This window comes from Corvus kubaryi, unplaced genomic scaffold (assembly GCF_017639235.1).
Source record: "Corvus kubaryi isolate FWS band 111438036 unplaced genomic scaffold, C.kubaryi_AGA036_p1.0 split1-37355, whole genome shotgun sequence".
Taxonomy (NCBI): Eukaryota; Metazoa; Chordata; class Aves; order Passeriformes; family Corvidae; genus Corvus; species Corvus kubaryi.
In genome coordinates this window covers 1,671,254-1,688,265 of record NW_024582078.1, presented here as the reverse complement: position 1 = coordinate 1,688,265, position 17,012 = coordinate 1,671,254, and the positions used below count along the sequence as shown (strand labels likewise).

The window sequence follows — 17,012 nt, the reverse complement described above, 5'->3', positions numbered from 1 at the left end:
GGTGCCAGGCAGGGACAGTGGCAGTGGGTGCCAGGAGGAGTGCTGGCGATGCCGTGGGTGCCAGGCAGTGGCGGTGGCGGTGCCATGGGTGCCAGGCAGGCGCGGGCGCCGCGTGCAGCCGGCTGCGGGGGGACGCTGCTGTCCCCCATCCATCTGCGTCGCGGCGGCTGAACGAGGGACAGTCACGCGTTTATTTTTAACCGTCTGGGGAGGGTGGAGGGGATTGGTGCCTCCCTGGTTATATCACTAAATCCCTGCCAGGCCCTGTTAGTTCCAGCACAGCGAGCCCTGCGCCGTGCTCCAGTAACTGTTTCAGGCCCCCGTCCTCCTGGGGCTGTGCCCTGCCCTGGCCTGGCGACACCTCAAGGCCAGCTGTGCACACAGCTGGAGAGTGTGGGCACTCACCAGTGCTCCCCACGGGACCCTGTGCCCTCAGCCCTGCCCTCCCACCCCACCACAAGGCAGGGTACAGGCAACTGGGCCTCCCTCTGCCCGTTCCACCTCTGCAAGGAAGGGATGGTGTGTGAAGTTCACGGCCACATCCCTCTCCCACAGCCCTTTTGGGGACAGGGCAGGAGGAAATTTGAGCTCTTTGTGACCACTTTGTCCCCATCCCGGTGGCAGATGCCATGCAGGATAGGCCCAGTGCTTTCCTGTGGAAGCACTGGCCAAATCCAGGACAGGATGGGGATGCTGAGGGTGCCCATGGCCACCACAGTCCCTTCTCTGTCCCCACACGATGCCACCCCAGCCACCAGCCCCCTCCCAGCTCTCAGCAAAGTGGCAAAGGGTTAAGCCACGCAGCGGGGCCACATGACGCTCCGGGGATGCCGTTTTTCTGAAGATCAGGACGGATTAGGGTGGAATATCAGGACGAGAATTTCTTGGGCGGCACATCCCCTGACCCTGCCACGGCCCCTTGCCCAGCGGCTCCTGGTGCTGAGCCAGGCACCGGCCGGTGTGCGCCCATTGTGCTGCTCCCCAAGATTCCCTCCCAGCACCTCTGGCTCTGGGCTGTTTGGATGGCACCAAGTGGGTGGTGGGCACTGAAGGAGTCTGTGGGTCCAGAACTGGAGCAGGCACTGTCCCTGTGCCTGGAGGTTTTTCCCACAGAGCTGTTGACAGGAGGAATGGGGGTCCCCTGCACCGCCCGTGACTCCCCTCTCCTGTCCCCTCAGTGCATGAGGCTGGTGTTTGCCCAGGAAACCCCCAGCGCTTGCTCTGACGCCCGAGGCAGCGCCGGGAGCCATGTCGGGTTCCTACGACGAGTCGGCATCAGCCGCCGAGGAAACAACCGACAGCTTCTGGGAGGTGAGTCCCAGCCATCCTCTCCTCCCACAGACCCCACCACCACTGTCCCTGCACCCCAGGGTGCCCCCTGGGCTGGGGGCTGCCCTCACCTCCCTGCCTGAGAGCATCCCTGCTGCGGTGGCTTCGTGTCTGAGCTGGCTCTGCCAAAGGTCTCAACCTCAGCTGTCCCCGAAGGGCACAGAGTGACAGTGAGGACTGGAAAGAGTTGGTTTTGAGCAGCCCCAACCCAAAGCTCCATCCCTGCACCCCCAAATTGCCTGGTGCTTCCCCTGTAGCCACCCCAGGCCAGCTGGGGCTGAGCCAGGCAGGACGGTCACAGCCCCCACACCTGCCTGTCCCCATCCCAGGTGGGGAACTACAAGCGCACGGTGAAGCGGATCGATGATGGACACCGACTCTGCAATGACCTCATGAACTGCGTGCACGAGCGGGCCAAGATCGAGAAGTCCTACGCCCAGCAGCTCACCGACTGGTCCAAGCGGTGGAGGCAGCTCATCGAGAAAGGTACCATGGCTTCCCCAGGGGGAGGGCTGGGTCCCCACGCACCGTCACAGCATCACCTGGCAGAAATGGAGGGGGTAAGGGCAGTGGAGTGACCCCCAGCGGTCCCCTCGGCCCCCAGGTCCCCAGTATGGCAGCCTGGAGAAGGCATGGGCCGCGATCATGACGGAGGCGGACAAGGTGAGCGAGCTGCACCAGGAGGTGAAGAACAGCCTCCTGAACGACGACTTCGAGAAGGTCAAGAACTGGCAGAAGGACGCCTACCACAAGCAGATCATGGGGGGCTTCAAGGAGGCCAAGGAGGCTGAGGATGGCTTCCGCAAAGCCCAGAAGCCCTGGGCCAAGAAGCTCAAGGAGGTGAGAGAAACACGGCGTGTCCTGAGGCATCCCTGCATCCCCAGGTCTGGCTCTGTGTGCCCGGTCCCGGCTGGGAGAGATGTGTGGCACCTCCCCACAGGCAGAGGGGTGGGCAGGGGGCTGTGACTGCTACTCTGATGTCCCTTCCCTGTCTTCCCCACAGCTGGAGACAGCCAAGAAGGCCTATCACCTGGCATGCAAGGAGGAGAAGCTGGCCATGACCCGGGAAGCCAACAGCAAGGCGGATCAGTCCAACACCCCTGAGCAGCAGAAGAAGCTCCAGGACAAAGTGGAAAAGTGCAAGCAAGACGTGCAAAAGGTGTGAGGCACTGCCCTGTGCCGGACGCATGGGACATTGGGCAGGGGAAACCAGTGGAGATGGCCACCACCTCCCTTTCTCCACCATCCATTCCCATTTTCCCATCCCTGTGCTCCTGGAGAAGGATGAGGACTTGCAGGCAGCGCTCAGGGGAGTGTGAGTTGGGCAGGGATTTACCCCACTTATGGGGGCTGATTCCACCCACTGCAGCTCTTGGCTCAATTTGGGCTCCCCAGCCTGGTGAGCCCCAAACCAGACCTCTCAGCACCCAGAAACGGCCTCTGAGGTGCTCAAGGTACAACCAGGGTCCCTCCTGCGTTTTTTCAGACTCAGGAGAAGTACGAGAAGGTGCTGGACGAGCTGAACAAGTGCACCCCGCAGTACATCGAGAGCATGGAGCAGGTCTTCGAGCAGTGCCAGCAGTTTGAGGAGAAGAGGCTCAACTTCCTCAAGGAAATGCTCCTGGACATCAAGAGACACCTGAACCTGGCTGAGAGCAGCAGGTAGGGACAGTGAACGCTGGCCAACACGACGGTCACCAAGAGGTACCAGAGTGGCGGGAGGCTGTGCGGGAGCCTGGCGCCCCCCAGTGCCTCGGAGGACACCCAGCCTGGGCTCCAGGTGACACAGCCTGGGCACGCCCCCGTCCCACGCTGTCCCCGGGGGTCCCCCCTGACCCACAGCCCCCCAACCACGTCTCTCCCCACAGCTACGCCAACGTGTACCGAGAGCTGGAGCAGACCATCCGCCTGTCGGACGCGCAGGAGGACCTCCGGTGGTTCCGCAGCACCAGTGGCCCCGGGATGCCCATGAACTGGCCCCAGTTTGAGGTGAGGCTGGGCGCCCTGGCTGGGTGCTGGCAGCCCCGCGGGGCAGCCAGGCACTCAGGGGTTGGTCACTCTGTGCTTGCAGGAGTGGAACCCAGACCTGACGCACACGATAACGCGGAAGGAGAAGCAGAAGAAGGGCGAGGGGGTGGCCCTGACCAACGCCGGCAGCGCGGGCGACACGGGGGCTCAAGCGGGCGAGCGCGGGAGGTGAGGGCCAGCACGGAGGGGAGGTGCCATGAGAGGCGTGGCCTTTGCCGGTGCAAACATTTGGGGATGCGGGATGTCCTCGGTGAAAGCCACCCCTCCCTCTCCTCCCCCTCCCAGCGTGAGCAGCCACGACCGCGGGCAGACCTACAGCGCCGAGTGGTCCGATGACGAGGGCAGCAACTCCTTCAACACCAGCGAGGCCAACGGCGGCACCAACCCCTTCGATGAGGAGTCGGCGGGGAAGGGCGTGAGGGTGCGGGCTCTGTACGACTACGACGGGCAGGAGCAGGATGAGCTCAGCTTCAAAGCAGGTATGGTCCCTTGCCCCTGCCAGGTAGGACGGGGCTCGTCTGCTGGAGCTGTGGGTGTGAAATCCCTCAAATAATGTCTGAGTTGGCCCAGCACTTCAAAAGTTGAACTGTCGGAAAGGGGAAGGCGGAAGCTGAGCTCAAATGCAGAAGGGACAGGGCACGTGAGGGCTCATGGGTCACCCCTTGCCTTTCTATCCTACAAACTGGTGTGCCCAGGATGAGTCCTGCAAACCCCCAGCAGCTCCATCCCGGGGAGAAAAAGGGGATGGGAGAATTTCCAGCACCTGCAATGAGCTCTTCCCTTCCACCTTCCTCTCCAGGTGATGAACTAACCAAACTCGGTGAGGAAGACGAGCAGGGGTGGTGCAAAGGGCGCTTGGACAACGGGCAGCTGGGGCTGTACCCCGCCAACTACGTGGAGGCAATCTAAGTCTTGTGGTGTGCTCCTTGTCACCGTCAGCAGATAAATCCACCCTCCGTTGTCTCCATCTCTCCACCAGCCAACCAGCCATTCTGCCGTCTGGTCCTTCACTCCTCACCCTTAGAGATTCAGACATATTTTCCGACCAAGCTTTTATTTTTTTAAGAGTTGTCTCCGAAGAGTATTTTGCATAGTCGCTTTCTTCTAAGATAACGTGAAGCGAAAGATGACGTTGTCCGTTCGTCTACGTTAGTTGAATTTTTTTTTCTTTTCTGAGCGAAAAGCCGATACCTCAAGATCTTAAAGCCCAACCAGTGAGAGCTCCTGATTGGTTGGTTTTTAAAGATACTGAAATCATGAGCCGCCTTCTGATTGGCTGGAACTGTTCCGAAACGCACGGCGCCGAAGTTCCTGGGACCAACCAAATTCATCCCAGAAAACCAAGAGGGATTGGAGTCTGACTCCGTTGGTTTTTTTTTTTTTTTGGTGTTTCCATGTTCTCCCCAGTTCTCCCACCCCGAGGAAGGGGACGAATGCCCCCTTCAGCCCTGCGGCCATCCTTGAGATGCCCAGGTGAGGTGGGACCAGCCCCGCCATGGAGCTTGATGGCATCTCCTCAGCTTCCTCCTCCTCCCGGCTGGGCTGTCGGCGCACCCGGAGCGGGCGGAGGCTCCCGAGCCGATGCCCGGCCTGTGCTGCAGGGAGCAGCATCGCCCTGCGGATGGGCAGGTATCCAACGCACACCAGATCCGGGTGAGACGGCCCTAAAATCCAGCGCTGTTCGGAGAAGGACCCGGCACGGCCCAGTGCTGCTGGAAGCACCTTCATGGCCAGCCTGGGATAGCGAGGACTGCCTTGGGCACTGCTGGGGACGGTCCCCATCCGCCCCTTTCTGAAGAGAAGCAAGAGCAGAGCGGGACGGGGGATGAGCATCGTCCAGCCTTGCAGGGTGCCGGCAGGAGCTGCAGCCGGAGGAGAAGGGCTCAGGATACCCAGCCCAGGCAGAGCAGCTGCCTGGCGAAGACGGCCGGAAACAAGACACGCTTTGCCCTTTGCTTGTCCCCAAGGAGCTCTACCCCTCCTCCCCTGGGCCCTGCAGCTCCCGCGGCTGCTGCCACCCAGCACGGCCACCCCCACCCTCTGCCTCAAGCGCATTTGCCGTCCCGAGCTCTTCCCTACAGATCATCTCTCATTTCTTTCCATACCATCACCCTTAGCAGCATCAATGCCATGGGCTTCCCGCACGCTCCTCCTGCTCCTATCCTGCCCCCCCCCCCTCCGTTGGTTCGTGAATTTTTTGGCCCCAGGGATCCAGTGTTCTCGTGGATGCAGGGGAAGCACCGTGTGCTGGGCACGGTGGGCGGGAGCCTCCCGGCCCCTGCCAGGTACCGGAAAAAAACCACAAAGTCAGAAAAGACCCAACCAACCACCTGTCTCAGCAATGCACCCCAGTTTTTGTACATTGATTGTGTAATTTAAGAAGTATATATATAATATATATATCTCTCGTGATTGTATTTCCGTGGATACGACAACAAAAAGCAGCAAGAGAAAATAACCGAGCTCTGTCAGCGTCCTTGGCTCTGGGGTCTCCTTTGCTGTGCGTCTGTCTCACCCCCCAGGGGGGCAGCTGAGGGGGTTATGGACCCCCACTGCACCCCCACGTAGTGACACCCCCACCCCAAGGTTTGGGATGCAGTTGGATGCGGGACTCGGATGCATTGCTGGGGGGACCAGGGGCTGCAGGGCAGGGGGAACAGCCACTGCCTTTGGGGACTCCTGTGCCACTGCCAGACAAAGCCTTGGGAAACCCACGGACGGGCTCGAGGTGCCGCGGGGTTTGGGGCCATTCCAAGCACCAGCCCTGACCCAGCGCTCTCCTGAGCCTGTGAGAGCCCCTGCACAGCAGGCTGATGTCCTGGCCTCCCCCACCCTGCCAGAGACCTGTGAGGGGGACATGAGATCTGGGGTACCACCAGCACCCCTGGCCCATCCTCACAGTGCCCCTGCACTGGCTGCGTTGGGCGCACAGCAAATCACAGGACACACTTTGCTTTTTTTTTTTCTTTCCCCCCATTTTTTGTTCTTCCACCCCATTTTTTGTTCTTCCACCCCATTTTCCAAAGGCCAGGGCAGTTTTCCTCCTTCCCCTGCTCCTCACCACCCTCCATCCCTCCTGCCAGGGTGTGAGCAGGGCTGTCCGGATCTGCTGCTGTGGGAGCAGCACGGAACAGGAACAGAAGGGAAAGGCAGTAGCTGGCACCGGCAGCTTTTTTAAGGAAAAAAAATCAAAAGACCAAGAACCAGGTGTTTTTCCTTCTAAGCTCCCACAGAACATCTCTGGCAGCCTGGGCCACCCCTCTCCATTTGAACCTAAACCACAACTCATCGCCAGCCAAAACCAAAAAGCAAATAAACAGATAAAAAACCTATAATATAAAAGATCAACATTGCCAGGTAACTCTGACTCTGGTGCAACGAGCAGGTGAAGCAATTCCCAGCTCTCTGCCCTAGTCCAGCCTTGGCAGATCACACTCTCCAGAGGGAAATGGCAAAGCTGCCATCTCCATTTCCCCAAACTCCAGAATCAGGCAGTCCAAGTAAAATCCCAGTCAAGGGAAGAGCTCTGTGCCAGGGCACAGAACCTGGGGTCTTGGGAGGACTCTGGTGGCCCTGTGCACGAGAATGGGGACCCAGCTTGGGGGACCCCCACTGTGCACGGCTCCACAGCCACGCTTACTACTGCCCCCTTTGCAAAACTCCCATTTTCAGCACCAAATCCCTGCAAAGGGGAGAAGCTGAGCATGTCCTGGAGTGAAAAGCAAAAGGGGGGATGCACCTGTCCCAAGGGGGGCCCAAGGTCCCCAGTGGCACAGCTGCCATGGCAGGCAGCATCCTTGGTGGGTGCCAGGCTGCTCCCACACGGATTGGGACAGGACCCCACCGTGAGCAGCAGTGGATGTTCCTGTCCCTGCGGGTGCCACTGTCTCAGCTCGTGCCCCAGGCTTTTTCCCCCCTGAGCAATGGCTGGGGTGAAGCCACTTGCAGCCAGAACCCGGCAGGGAGATGGAGGAGGGGGGACAAGCCCAGCCACCGTGCCCACCCTTCCCATGGGAGGCAAGGGCTCTGCACGGTCCTTGCCCTGCACCAGGGCCTGCTGGAGGTGAGGGGTTCCCTGTGTCCGTTGCCAGCAGGTCCTGGCAGGGGAAGCCTCGCACCGCAGCTCAGGTCCTTGGTGCTGGCGGAGGGTCCCCGTGGCTGGGGCAGAGGGAGGCAGCGAAGGTCCCCCGTCCCTCCAGGGGCTCAGCCTGTCCCGCCGCCGCTCAGACCGGGTGGACGAACTGGTAGACGAGGCGCTGGGAGATGTCGGGCTTCCGGATGATCCCTTTCTTGTAGTACTGCCGGATGGAGCGGCTCAGCTTGTCGTAGTTCATGGCCGGGCGGTTCTTGCGGATGCCCCACAGCCGGGCCACCTGCGCCGAGTCCTCGATCTTGAAGATGCCTGCCAGGGGAGCGGGGCACGCAAGGTTACAGCATCTCCTGCCCCACCTCAGCCCCCCAGCGCCCGCCCCGGGGCCTCTGGAACATCCCCGCCCACCTTTGTCCTTGTTGAGCCAGCGGATGAAGCGCCCGTAGTTGTGCGGTTTCAGCAGCAGCTCCTTGAGGAACTGCCAGAGGTGGATGGGTTGGCCGGCGCAGGACGAGTCCACCTCGCTGTCGGCCCAGCTGGTGTCACCTCCTGCCACGGGAAGGGATGGGTGAGAGGAGGGAGAGGACAGACCTCGCTGCCGTGCACCATCCCAGGGAGCTGCATGAGCCCTCATCAGGGAACCCCGGCTCGATGCCGGAGGGTCTCCAGGGCTCAACCCAGGCACTGGGTCTGGAAGCTTTGCTTCGTCCTCCCTGTCTTGGAGCAGGAAGAACAGCTCAGTCCTACCCCGCGGGGGTGCAGGGGGTGTGGGACAGGGCCAGTGAGGGGCTCGTGGCCATTTCCCCTTCGCTGAACCTTGCAGAGAGCCCTGGGGCCGCCCTGGGGCAGAGGGAGTGCAACCGCACAGATCCCACAGCAGCACCTGCTCCAGTGCTCCGGATAATTGTAATTAAGCAGGAAGGGACCCCTCAAGTACCCCGGACCTGCCCGAGGCAGGAGTGGGACCAGTGGAGCTGAGCCCACACAGAACTCACCGCAGTATCTCACATCTCCAGGGGCAGCCTTCTCCTTCATCCAGGCGGCTGGAAGGGAGGAGCGGGGGATCAGAGGGGCACCTCCTGCTGCACAGCATCGCCCACCCTCCCCAGCTCCCTCCTGCTCCCTGGCACCCACCAGACTTCCAGATGTCGAGGTGGGCGTGCAGGATGTCGCCGCAGGCGGGCGAGCGCTGGCAGAACTGCTCCTCGGACATGGCACACAGGTCCTTTCCCGACAGCTCCTGGAAGGACTTCCCGATCTGCGGCAGCCGGTACTGGTGCTCCGTCCAGAGGATCCACTTCTGCACATTCCCGGGGCTCCAGTCCGTCGGGTCTGGAGGTGGAGGAGGGTGAGTGTGGCCAGCCGGGATCCATCCCCTCCTCCCGTTGTGGAGCAGCCGCACTCCCCCAGACCCCCACACACGGCTGGGCACCCCCCTTAAAGGCAGCGTGGCTGTGGCTCCCACACCAGCACATCCCTCCCTGGCCGCGCCCCGGGAGCACGGGGAGCACCCACCTGCGGCGATGTTGAGGAGCTTGCAGGCTGTCTCGATGTCCTTCAGCACCTCGCCCACCACCATGCTCTGCACCTGCTCCAGCGAGTGCTCCTCCAGGTGCAGGCTGCCCTGCAGGTCCCCCTCGGGCCCCAGCCCCAGGCCCTGGCTGTCGATGATGGGACATTGCTCCGGCTCCTTCCGCGCCTCCTCCCGCCCGCCCTGGGCGCCGCTGTGGGACGGTTCCCCGGCGCCCTTGGTGGCCCAGGCCGTGTCCTCCGGGTAGAGCATGTCGAAGTAGTGCAGGCAGAAGGCTGGCAGAGGCTGCTCAGGGGTGCTGGGGGGGCTGGGGCTCTCCGGGCAGCCCCAGCCCCGGGGGTCGGGGTCCCGCGGGGGTGGCAGCAGCGTCGGGTCCGGCCAGGCGAGGCGGCCGGGGGGCAGAGTGGTCAGCCCGGGGCTGGCACTGCCCATCCCTCCACTCAGCGCCGGCTCCAAACCTGCCCGGAGAGGAGAGAGGAGCAGAGCTCAGCCCAGCACTCCTGCCTTCCCGCCCCGCAGCCAGGCACAAAGGGAGGGACTAAGCCTGTTAGAGGGGAAAAAACCTCCAAAGAGCCCCACGGTGCCCTGCGAGCCTCCGGATGAGTGCGGGGTCAGCCACGGCTGGGGGGGCTGCCCCCGCTTTGGGAGGACCAACAGCAGCAGCCAGCAGGGAGAAGGAGCTCAGGAGATGAGCAGGATCTGACCCCTGTTTGGGGTCTGGGTGCTCAGGGTCTCCGCATGGGTTGCACCCCAAGCTGGCAGCCCCTCAGTCCCAGGTGGAGCTGAGGCCCTGGCGGGAGGTAACGGGGGACACTGGAGGGGCTCCCCAGCACCTGTACAGGACAGCCCTGGGGTGACGAGGGATGCCTGAGCCGCAGGGACACATTTCTGAGCATGGAAAACATCCTCTGCTGCTTCCACCTGAGGCACAGCAGCCTCCAGATCCAGATCTCCCAGCAGGGACCGAGCCCAGCACTGCAGCACCCAGCCCTTGGTCGCTGTTGCCAACCCCCAGATGAGAACTTTCCTTGCAAGACAGGACAATTGCAACTACCTTCACTCTCTTGCAAGAAAAACTCCCCAAAATCAGCCTGTCCCTGTCTCTGCATGCAGGGAGTCCCGGAGGCCATGGAGTAGAGGATAAACCTGCTGAATTTCCATGGCAACGCCAGGAAATGGCTCCATCCATGGAGAAACCTCCCCAAAAGCCATCCTGAGACTTTGGGAAGGGGAAGCCGCTGCCGGGGAGAAGCTGCTAATGGGCATGGCCAGGGCGCTGCCCAGCTCCTCCACCTTCAGCGTTGCATTTTACAAGAGGAAGAAGAACCAACCCAAACGGGCGGTTTAAAAGCAGAAAAAAGAGTTTTAGCAATGGAGCCAGCACTGGGAAAGGAGCGTGCAAAGCTTGAAAGCCCTTAGGACACCAGGCAGCCCTGAGGGGGAATGGGGGCAGTGGCCAGGGAAAGGGGCTACCTTGTTGCTCCAAACCCCAGCTGGGGGAAAAAGGTTTAAAAGACTCAAGAGAAAAAGATCCCACAGGGTTCCTCCAGGCAGAGCACAGCCCCCAGGCACGGGGGTGGTTGGTGAAGGAGGGACGCTGGGGACTCAGCCCTGTGTCCCATGCTAAGGGGGGGAGTTAATGCGGCTCCTGAGGATTCAGTGCTCCCAGGAATATGGGTTTTGAAGTTTTGCATTGCCTGCACTGGGGGGAAACTCATCACTTCATCCTTGGAATAGCCCGAAGGGCTCAGAAAAACCAATGGAAGAGCCAGGGACACCTGAACAGCACCCATGGGAAGCCCGTGGGGACCTCAGGAGGGATTGCGAGTTCAGGAGTTGGAGCCCACATCCCTGAGTGGTTTTGGTGGCACTGCAGCGAGGAGGAGGAGGGAGAAGAGGGCTCCCAAACCCTCTTCTGGTCTGGGGCTGCCCCCACCATCCAAACAGTTTCCCTGAGAGATGGTGCCTGTTTCCAAACCTCTCCTTGATTTGCTCGGGATTAAAAGAAGAGCTTTAGGAGATCAGCCCTAAATCCAGCCTCATGCTGCTCCTGGCACAAAAGGGAAGTGGTAACAGCTTGTGCAGCTCCTGCTGCTGCACAGTGCCGGCCGTGGGGGTGTCTGGGGAGGGGACAGGGGCCTCATCCCCAACACCTCTGGGATGTTCTGAGGTCATGGTGCATCCTCACACACGGAGGAGCAGGGCTATGGAGCCATCCCCGGGAATGCCACAGGATGGATGGCCCCAGCCCCATCTTCACCCTCATCCTGTTCCACTCCTCCCAGCTGGGACCAGAGGGACCCAATCTCTCGGGAAGTGTCCCCAAAAGCCTGATGTGTGCCCTGCCAAGGGCGCTGTACTCTCAGGGCGGGGGCCACTGTTTGACTTTCTCCCGCTCTGGCACGCGGGCAGCCAGGCTGGGTGGAACCTGTTTGCACTGAGAAGCCACTTCAGGTGGCCTTTTCCCCCTCTTTCCCTACCCCTTTTTGCATTTCCCTAGAAAAGGAGAGCTGGAGGGGCAGCCCCAGGTTCCCTGGCCTGCATGGCACCCAAAACCCTTCCCACGCCCTGCCCGAGCTCAGCGAGGCTGAGCTGGTCATTGCATCAGCCTTGGCAGACGCTCCCTGGCCGCTGCTCCACGGGGAGCTCTGGCTCCATGGGGTGGTGGGACAGGAATGGGGTGATGGGACTGGGATGGGGCTCCTGCAGTTCCCAGGGCACAGGGCCAGTGCAAGCCCGTGGCTGTGGGTGGTGCTGGGTCACAGCTCAGCTCCACAGCCCTGCAGGGACCCAGCCCCATGCAGACCCTGCAGCCGAGGGGGATAACGATGGGGCCAAGGACCCCCGTGCCAGCCCGAGCTCTCCTGGCAAATGCAGCCCACCATGGCTCAGGGTGGGACACGAGCACCAGCGAGGGTTGAACGTTGGGATTAGCCCTCGGGAGTGAGAGAAAAACAAAACAAAAAAAAAAAAGAAATTCACCCACCCCCCACCCTCGAACAATGGGTCCGTTAATTAAAATCCAATCTGTGGTGGAACAGGTTGTGCTGGAGTGCGGCTCGGGAAGCCCCGTGGGACCGGGGAGGTTGGCCCGATGCGGGAGGGGTGCTGCCCACAGCGCCCGGGATGTCTCCCAAGCCCCTGGGCACTTGCCAAAGGCCCTTCCCAGGCAGCCGGGGTGGGGGGCCAGGGCCAGGCTCCAGGGTCACCTCCAGCATGGGGACAGGGATGTGCTGTGCTGTCCCAGGAGGAACTGGGGATGTGCGGGAGCCAGAGCTGTCCCAGACTGCCCAGAGCGGCCTGGATTAAGCAGGAAAAGGGACCTGGGGTCCCTGCACAAGCCAGGGCTGCAGCAGGCACCCAGGTGGGTGCTCAGAGGCTGCTGACAATTTGGGATCCTGCCAGCATGTCCCATCCACCCTGCAAGCCCCACAGTGACAGCTGTGCCACGTCCTGCTGCCAAACCCTTTGCCACGCACCCTTCTTATCTCTGGGTGGAGGAAGGAGGATTGGCCAAAACCTCCCCACAGCCAGGGCAGGGACTGGGGTTGGCGCTGGGGGACTGAGGAGGTGACAGAGCAGGGGGCTGGGGAGGTGACAGCCCGGGGGGCTGGTTCTGGTACCTGCATGGTGACGGTTGGGGCCAGGGCAAGCCCTGGGCTCACTTTGATGTACCCTCAGGGGGATGCAGCCTGTCCTGGGTGCCCTGGACCCTCAGCTCCCCACCAGCCTCCTCCGACACCGCCGAGTTCCCTTGGCTCCTCCTGCCATTACCTGCATGGCTGCTGGCACAGGGACCAGGTGTCCCCACGGGTCCCCACGCCCTGGGTCAGGCTGCCCTCTCCATCAGCGCAGGGAGGCAAACAGCAGTGACAGGGGACAGGCACAACCCGCCAGTGATCTGAGCAAAGCCTGGTGCTCGGTGTCCCCCAGGTGAGCAGCAGAGCTTGGTGTTCCCCATGCGGGGCCAGGGAGCCCCTATTTATAGCAGCACCTTCCCCCCCGTGCTCCCAGCCCCAGAGAACACCGGTATTGTGGGGATTTGGCACCCTCACGGCGTTTGTGTTTCACTAACCGAGCAGAACCACGAAAACCAAACCTGCAGCCAAAGTGACTTCAGGGCTGACAAAAAAAACCACCCCAGCAGGAAAGCAGCTGGGACAGCGCAGGTCTGCAAAAGGGGCTCAGCTTCACAGAGACACCCCAGAGCTGGCAGCTCCTCAACAGCCACCCAGGACACTCCACAAAGGGTCCCAGCTGCTGGTTTGTCACACAGTGCCCCGAAGCTCATTGTCCCCTGCCTGGCACAGGGGCTGGTGGGACCCTGGGTGTCCCAGCTGTTACCAGGTGGGCTCAGGAGCAGCCAGCCCCAGGAGTCCTGGCTCCATCCCACCCTCCTTGCTTGAGCAGGAGGAAGTTGCAAAGACACAAAAATAGCAAATCCTGTCTCATTTTGGGTGACACCATCCAGAGAAACGCCAAGAACCTCACGCTGAGGGACAACCTGTCCCTGTTTGGCCCTAATGACACCTGAAGGTGCAAGGAGCTGTGGGGTGGGACACTGACACGGGACAGCACCATGTCCACCCCAAATTGGTGCCGAAAGCAGGACCCCCCGGAGGGAGGGAAGGTGGGCTGGGTGGGCGCTGGGGGAGCCCAGGGAGCCGGGGGTCGCGGCAGCGCGGGCACCTTACCTTGAGGGCGTGCGGGCTCAGAATCCACATGGGTGCCAGCGCAGGGTGGGAAGAGCCGTCCCTGTGGCGCTCGGCGTGGTGTCTGCGGGGGACATGGCCCCAGCTGAGGTGTCCCAGAGCGGGAGGGGAGCGCGGCCGGCAGCACCGCGCCCGGCTCAGCGCCCGCTCCGCGGCGGCAGCACGGCCGGGCTGAGCCACATCGGCCCTCGGTGGGCACCAGCGCGATGGGGACAGGGATGAGAACGGGGCACCCCGAGTGGCTCCGAGGGCAGCAGAGGGACGCAGCCAGCGGCGGCTGTGCGAGGGGGACGCCGGCAGTGAGTGTCAGGGCTCAGCCAGAGCCTCCTTTGCCCATTATATCCAATTCCTTCCTTATTTACCTGAACAAACAAGCAGCGCTTACCTCAGCCGAGGTGTTTGAACAGCCCGGGCCGGGTTAACCCTTGGCAGGTGCGTCCAGGGCGGGCTCAGACCAGAACGGGCCTTGGGAGGGGAGTGGGGCAAATCCGGGCACGGTTAACCCCTTCCTAATCCCCTCACATGGGATGAGACAGGGACAGAGACAGGGACAGACACCTGGCTCCTCCTGGAGTCAGAACTGCAACACAGAGACCTGTCAGATGTGTGAGAGTCCATGGTGTGACATCACTCCCAGAGCAGGCTGGGCCATGCTGGGGCCAGGAGCATCCCTGAGGGACACCCCGGGAGCGTCCCCAGCTGGTACCCAGGAGCATTCCTGACCCAAACCCCAGAACCATCCCCTGCCCGAGTGCTGCAGCCAGGGACGGAGCCCGTGAGTGAGGGTGCGCAGAGCTGCTGGGGGGGGAAGGGAGCCCCTGAGAGCACCCAAACTCTCCCACCCCAGGGACACAGCGCTGTCCCCTGCCCAGGGTCCGTGACTGCAGGATGGGGCACGGGGGCACGGCCAGAACATGCCGCTCTCCAGGCCCAGGTTGTCTCCACCGGCATGAGCAGGAAAAAGCAGTTCTGAGCAAGACAGACACCGAGCTGGTATTTATTGTCTTTTTTTTTTAGCACATGAAGCAGGCAGGGCAGTTCGGGCAGTTCTCCTGTGCACGTAGCGCTGCCAAAACCAAACTCCCCCGTGCCCTAAAAACCCACGTCAGACCAAACCCCGCCACAAACACCCACAGGTCGGCCCCACGTCACCACGTCCCCGCAGGCACGTGGCCCGTCCCCAGCCCTCATACTGGTGGCAGAGCTGGCATCCCTCACTGCCCTGACCCGGGCAGGCACAGCCGATAAGCCATCCATTGGAAATGTTTGCCGTGAGGGAATTAAAACCCCGGAGAAAAGAGACCCCGGTGTGAGCACTGGGAAAGGGCTTCGCTGCTATCGGCAGCACCAGGAGTTTCTGCCTCCCTTTGAAATGCCTCAATGTTATCTTATCGTGGGGAAAGCTCCCCCTGGATCAGGGCTCCCGTGTCCCGGGGGAGTTCTTTTCCCCTGTTTGGTAAACACGGCTGGGCCTGGGACACGTGGCAGTGGGTGTGGGGGGACCCCGGGACAAGCAGCTGCGTTGGGAACCCGCCAGTCCCTGCCTGGGCCTTGGCAGGAGTTGGGCATGTTCTATTGGGATGTGGCACAGCCAGGAGGGGGGTCCAGGCCCCCAGTGCCCTCCCAGTGCTCCTGGCAGCCCCAGCAGAGCTCCCCAGCCCACTCAGAGCATCCACCGCTTTGGACAAGGCCCCCAGGTACCCAAAACTGCTCCCGTGTCACACCTCAGGATGCCTCGAAGGCACGTGGAGCAGGAGCATCCCAGCCCCGGGGCTGCAGCCCTCCAGGCACGGATCCCTTCCCCACAACACAGAAAAACAGGTGTCTCAAAAAAAAAAACAGAGTGTGGAAACTGAAGATGCAGAGTGAAGTCACGTGTAAACTCGACACCAGCCTGGCACCAGCCATGCTGGGAAAGCACCGTGGCCATCCCGCCCTTCCTGTGGCCACTCTGCTCCTGCCCCGCAGCCGGGCTGTGGCCTGGGGGACGTCTGGTGAGCAGGGTATGGTTTGTACAGGCTGTGCAAGCTGGATCTGCTGTGACACCACCTCCAGGTCACCCGTGTTTATTTGGCTTCTTTACAGCTTTTCACCAGAGCAAACACCAGACCAGAGCACCAGAAGGAGTCAGAAGCAAAGCAGAAGAGAGCACAACTGGGGACACTGGACAGTGTCAGATGTCACCAAGCAGTGGGGAGTTCCCAGTCCTGGATCCAGAGCATCCCAGGCCCGGGTCATCTTGGGCTGTCTGGAATCTGTTGCCAAACTCACACCTCGGTCTGAAAGAGCTTTCCCTATTTCTCTTATCGGTAGCATCGGGATCTTGATAATGGAAAGAGATTAGAGGGAAAAACATTTGCTTTTCTGGGCTCAGGGAGAGCTGGGCAGTGCAGTGCAGCACAGCACTGCAGAACTGGGTGAAAGGCCCCAAAATGAGACCTCTGCTTCCCTCCCAGAGGGCTCAGGGGCTGCAGCCACCCAGTGTCACCAGTTTCTATGGGCTCCAGCTGTGCTGGGCTCTGGCCACGCCAGACTCTGGCCACACCGGGCTCCGGCCGTGCCGGGCTCTCCCCGACACCTTTCACAATCGAAGCTCGGCACAGCTCTGCTTGCACATGCAAACCAGGAAAAGGAGAGATTGCAACACCTGAGGAACAACAAAAGAGGGAAATGAAGTCTGGCTTTTTGGCGCTGTGTGCGCAGTTTTCGGTGCTTTTTCCTTGTCCTCCCTGTCAACCCATCAGCTCCGATTCCGGTGTCTTTTGCCACTGCTGAAACTTCAATGCTTGGGAACGCGGCCGGAGGGGAGAGATGGAGAAACGACTCATGAATCAGCCTGGAAGAATCTCTGCCCACCTGCCTGTAGCTAATCTCTGGCTCCATCACAAGAATAATAGATAAGCAGCCATGTCACATATAATAAAACTATTGAAGGCCCTTGATGTCACTGCACAAACCACAGAGACCATGGAGCCCGACCTGTCCCCACACGCAGCTGTGCTTCCTGGTCCCCTGCAGTGGTGGGGCTTCCTCTGCTCCAGCTCCTGCCCAGCTTTTGGGACATTGGTGGCCCCCGAGCAGAGCTGGAGTCCCTGCGAGAGGCCTCACCCTGCACCCCATGTCTGTGCCTCAGGGCGATGATGGGACAGGATGAATCCCACTCTCAGGCTGCAGGGTGGGCACTCTGAGGCTTTTTTGCAGCCCAAGGAGACTGGAAATGGTTGAAATGGTTGAAGTACCTTTAATGCATTCCCCACACGCCTTGGAGGGGTCCTGGGAGGGGAGAAGGTCTCTCCAGCAGAGCCCAAAATTACCCGGGGGT

The 17,012-nt window shown here is 61.4% G+C and overlaps 2 protein-coding genes across 2 annotated transcripts; one reads left to right on the top strand and one right to left on the bottom strand.

Moving 5' to 3' along the window:
* The first annotated feature begins 1,065 nt into the window (after positions 1-1,065).
* Positions 1,066-5,833, top strand: PACSIN1 (protein kinase C and casein kinase substrate in neurons 1). The gene is made up of 9 exons (XM_042013467.1): positions 1,066-1,311; positions 1,659-1,815; positions 1,934-2,169; positions 2,333-2,488; positions 2,816-2,991; positions 3,198-3,318; positions 3,401-3,525; positions 3,643-3,836; positions 4,157-5,833. The coding sequence occupies exons 1-9, from the start codon at positions 1,249-1,251 to the stop codon at positions 4,264-4,266; spliced, it is 1,338 nt and encodes a 445-aa protein (XP_041869401.1). The 5' UTR covers positions 1,066-1,248; the 3' UTR covers positions 4,267-5,833.
* Positions 5,834-5,927: 94 nt separating this feature from the next.
* Positions 5,928-14,028, bottom strand: SPDEF (SAM pointed domain containing ETS transcription factor). The gene is made up of 6 exons (XM_042013468.1): positions 13,673-14,028; positions 8,963-9,436; positions 8,582-8,779; positions 8,443-8,490; positions 7,856-7,996; positions 5,928-7,759 (listed from the first exon to the last, which is right to left on the bottom strand). Exons 2-6 carry the CDS (start codon positions 9,408-9,410, stop codon positions 7,581-7,583), a joined length of 1,014 nt encoding a protein of 337 aa, XP_041869402.1. The 5' UTR covers positions 9,411-9,436; positions 13,673-14,028; the 3' UTR covers positions 5,928-7,580.
* Between the last annotated feature and the right edge of the window lie 2,984 nt (positions 14,029-17,012).

Excerpts from the sequence above, each read along its gene's own strand:
- PACSIN1 (XM_042013467.1), top strand. The coding sequence starts at position 1,249 with ATGTCGGGTTCCTACGACGAGTCGGCATCAGCCGCCGAGGAAACAACC. Across the intron at positions 1,816-1,933 it reads GAGGCAGCTCATCGAGAAAG|GTCCCCAGTATGGCAGCCTG; the intron begins GTACCATGGCTT and ends CTCGGCCCCCAG. Across the intron at positions 3,837-4,156 it reads TGAGCTCAGCTTCAAAGCAG|GTGATGAACTAACCAAACTC; the intron begins GTATGGTCCCTT and ends CTTCCTCTCCAG.
- SPDEF (XM_042013468.1), bottom strand. The coding sequence starts at position 9,410 with ATGGGCAGTGCCAGCCCCGGGCTGACCACTCTGCCCCCCGGCCGCCTC. Across the intron at positions 8,780-8,962 it reads GCTCCTCAACATCGCCGCAG|ACCCGACGGACTGGAGCCCC; the intron begins GTGGGTGCTCCC and ends CTCCACCTCCAG. Across the intron at positions 8,491-8,581 it reads CCTCGACATCTGGAAGTCTG|CCGCCTGGATGAAGGAGAAG; the intron begins GTGGGTGCCAGG and ends CCTCCCTTCCAG.